We start from the raw sequence: 3,631 nt of genomic DNA, 5'->3' as shown, positions 1-3,631 counted from the left end.
GTTGTTAGTTAATTGCTCACAGACTCTCCTTAGTATCAACGTTCCATACTTACTATCCCTGTAGTTTCATTGTTGCAGACGGACCCCTTTGGTTAAATTTTTGGTTTTGATATTTTTTAACCGTGTGAAACATTGACGGATGTTGTCACGAGTGAAATCAGTCTATTTGAGGGTAAAAGTGTAAAAAAAAATTTAACACACGGGTCCATCTGCAACAACGAAACCAAGGGATATATAGTACGTTCAAACATTGATACTATATATACGAGGTCTACATTTAACCCCCTGGTCATTTTTTGAGTATGGTTTCCAACATTAGAAATAAATAATCATATTTCGACTTGTTTTTTTTTTTTTTTTGTGTAGGTCGTGAATTTGCAAGCACAACTGACCTCACTCAAGGCTCAAGCAGCGATGCAAGACTTTGGCAGCAGCGCAAGCAGCCCTCAAGAAGAGAGCTTCCACAATAATTTCCCACCTTATCAACAGGATGGGCACGGCTTCGTTCAGACACAAAATTCAAACGCAATTTCAAACCCCTCCATCAATGGTCATGAAAACATGGTGTACAGCGAGAACGTCCTTTTCGGGTCAAACTTTATCGGGTCTTCTCAGAACAGCCTGAGCGACGAGCATTTCTCCTTCAGCACTGACGACAGCTCTTCTTGCAAGATGAGACCAGTTATGTATGACGACATGGAGGACCTTCAATCTGTAGCCTTCGCATATCTTCAGCATTCCTAGCGGTGAACCAACTCATCGACAATTTTGTTACGTAGCACCCTTAGTGAATGAATCCACACCATGAGTAGTGGTGGAAACCTTCATGAGGTAATGTCAAGGGGTGCTGGTGTACGAACAGTATGATCATATTATTATATGGCGAACTTTGGTGATTATAATAGATTTTAGTTAATGCTGGAAGTTTGTAAGGATAAGGGTCTTTACAGGCGTTTGGTTCTCTCAAGTGTTTTAATGGGGGGAAAAACAAAATGGCACGCACTGGACGAACGAATACTTGCAATTGAGAATACTCTGACTCAGTGTAAAAAATAATAATAAGGAAGGTACATTGGTTAACACTAATTAATTCTTAATCTGACTCGTCAATAGTGTTAATTTAGTGTATTATTATGAGGACAAACTTTTAAAAACAACCATTTTTTAAATTTATTAAGCAAAATCGACCCTGTAAAAAATTAATGAGCAAAACCGATCCTTTTCAGAAGAAAGAGTTGGTTTTGCAATTCTCAAACTGCACGGGACTGCGTGCAGTTCTCCCCAAAAAAACCCAACACCGCTGTCCAGCTCCTCCCCTTACCCCTCTCCTTCTGCTCGCGGTCCACTAAAGCTGCCATTGTGGAAATCGATAATCCCAACTACAACGAAAACAAAAAAGAAAAGAAAACGGAGAGAGTTTAGAGAGAAAAAGCCGCTCTCCTCTCTTTCCCAATTCCGAGCAGAAAGTGAAAAAGGGATACAGCCCCAAAATCATGGCATCCGTTGAAAGATCGTTATCTTTGTGACGCTAAAAATAAAGAGAATAAAGCAGATTGAAGATAACAAGAAGCCAGATTCAACCCACTCATTGCAAATGTTACTGTTCTCTCGCGTGCTCACATCTTGATTGGCCTCTCTGCGTGTTTTTGGCATGTGGGGACTATTTCTTTAAGATAAAATTGGGATTTTGATGGTGGGTTCTTGAGATCGGATGCTGCCATGTTGTCTTCTCTTTGGAAGTGGCTCTTGTTTCTCTTTGGCCTTGCTTTTATTTGAAATAAGTGTAGGATGAAGTCTTGAGAGCTGGCTGGGTGAAGATAAGATGACATATGCAGGTAAGTCATCAGCAATTCTAGATGAAATGAGGGTCTAATTGGGAGAGGTCCAAAGCGATTCAGGTTAGCGTTGTTTGGGTTTGATTTATTACTCTTTAGCTCGTTGGAGAGGAGAGGAGAGGAGAGGGGTAGGGGGAGGAGCTGGACAGCGGTGTTGGGTTTTTTTTTTGGGAGAACTGCACGGGACTAGCAGTCCCGTGCAGTTTGAGAATTGCAAAACCGACTCTTTCTTCTGAAAAGGGTCGGTTTTGCTCATTAATTTTGTACATGGTCGATTTTGCTTAATAAATTTAAAAAATGGTTGTTTTCAAAAATTTGTCCTTATTATGATCTCTATGATCTCTTTCGTGGGTTTAGTTATTCTTTCAATTGTTTAATTAATCTATGAACGAAAGTTGTACCTGTTAGTCTAAAGTGTAGACCCAAAGTTGAGACGAGAGCTGGAATCAAAACGACGAAGAAAAAGATCTGATAGATCCACGGTCGACCGCGAACGTGCACAGGAGCTCATGAGGAGCTGGATCTGATCACAATCGACCGCTCAACTCACTGTAATTTGTGGAGTTTCTGTCGTTTGATACGGTCGACCGCCGTGGTCGACCGCGAGACCTGCGCGGGCGGCCGGCGGTCGACCGTCACGGTCGACCGCGACGCTGTCAAACAGTTTCCTAAACTGTTTTGAATTCTGTTTCTACCAGGACTCTATATATACCTTAAACGTTTTTAGGGTTTGTACAACACGAAAAAAAAAGCTTTTTGACTGCAGGAAGAGAGAGAATCTCAGAGAGAAAAAACCCTAGTTTGAGAGCTTGTATTTCTTCTTCAATTAATAAAGAAATTGTGTGGTGTGGCTCCAGAGGACGTAGCACGTTGCCGAACCTCGTTAAATCTGTGTGTTCGTCTCTTTTACTATTTTTACAAGGTTAGATCTTTATTTGTGGTATTATTCCTACTTTCAACATAAGATCCGGAAGGGCAAGGGTTCGATTGATTGTTTCGAATCTCCAACAACTGGTATCAGAGCTTTGTTCAGCAATTTGTGTGAAAGCCATGGCAGAGGAAATCAAATCAAAGATCGAGAAGTTTGACGATTCAGATTTCGCCTACTGGAAATCACAGATGGAGGACTATCTGTACCAGAAGGACTTGTATCGCCCGTTGATGGGCAAGAAAAAGGGATAGAAGAAGGAGGAGTCAGATGGTGATTGGGAGATACTGGATAGTAAGGCTCTAGGACAAATCCGGTTGTCGCTCGCCAAATCAGTAGCCCACAATATTTTGAAGGAGAAGACGACGGTGGGGCTTATAGAAGCGCTCATAAAGATGTACGAGCAACCGTCGACAGCAAACAAGGTGCATCTCGTCGAAACTCTTTTCAACCTTAAGATGGCAGAAGGACGGTCCTTCACGATGCACCTCAGCGAGTTCAACACGATTGTTGATCAGCTTATCTCTGTGGACATCACGTTTGATGACGAAGTACAAGCCCTATTGATTCTATCACAGTTCTCGGATAGTTGGGCATGTTGTGTGTAGTAATTCGGCGGGGAAGGAGAAGTTGAAGCTGAGTGAGGTTATCTATCCGAGGAGGTTAGAAGGAAATCGTCTGAATCAGAAGGTTCAGGTTCAACTCTAAACTTCGAGCAGAGAGGCAGAAGCCAGAAGAAAGGAAACCAAAACAGGAATCGATCGAAATCAGTGAAGAAGAGGTCGAACTCGAAGGTTAGTCCTATCAAAGGGAAGTGTTGGAACTGCGGCCAGGAGGGCCATATATCTTCAGTCTGCAAAAGTCCAAA

At 42.2% G+C, this 3,631-nt stretch overlaps 1 protein-coding gene across 1 annotated transcript in view; it reads left to right on the top strand.

Moving 5' to 3' along the window:
- Window positions 1-887, top strand: part of LOC109835150 (LOB domain-containing protein 29-like) — a 1,207-nt gene extending 320 nt beyond the window's left edge. Inside the window, exon 2 of the mRNA XM_020403141.1 lies at window positions 365-887. Within this exon, the coding sequence (XP_020258730.1) occupies window positions 365-744 (380 nt within the window). The 3' untranslated portion in view covers window positions 745-887. The remainder of the gene's footprint in view (window positions 1-364) is intronic.

Source organism: Asparagus officinalis, chromosome 1 (genome assembly GCF_001876935.1).
Source record: "Asparagus officinalis chromosome 1, Aspof.V1, whole genome shotgun sequence".
NCBI classification, from domain to species: domain Eukaryota; kingdom Viridiplantae; phylum Streptophyta; class Magnoliopsida; order Asparagales; family Asparagaceae; genus Asparagus; species Asparagus officinalis.
The sequence above is the reverse complement of the archived record's forward strand: the minus strand, read 5'-3'. Positions and strand labels throughout refer to the sequence as shown.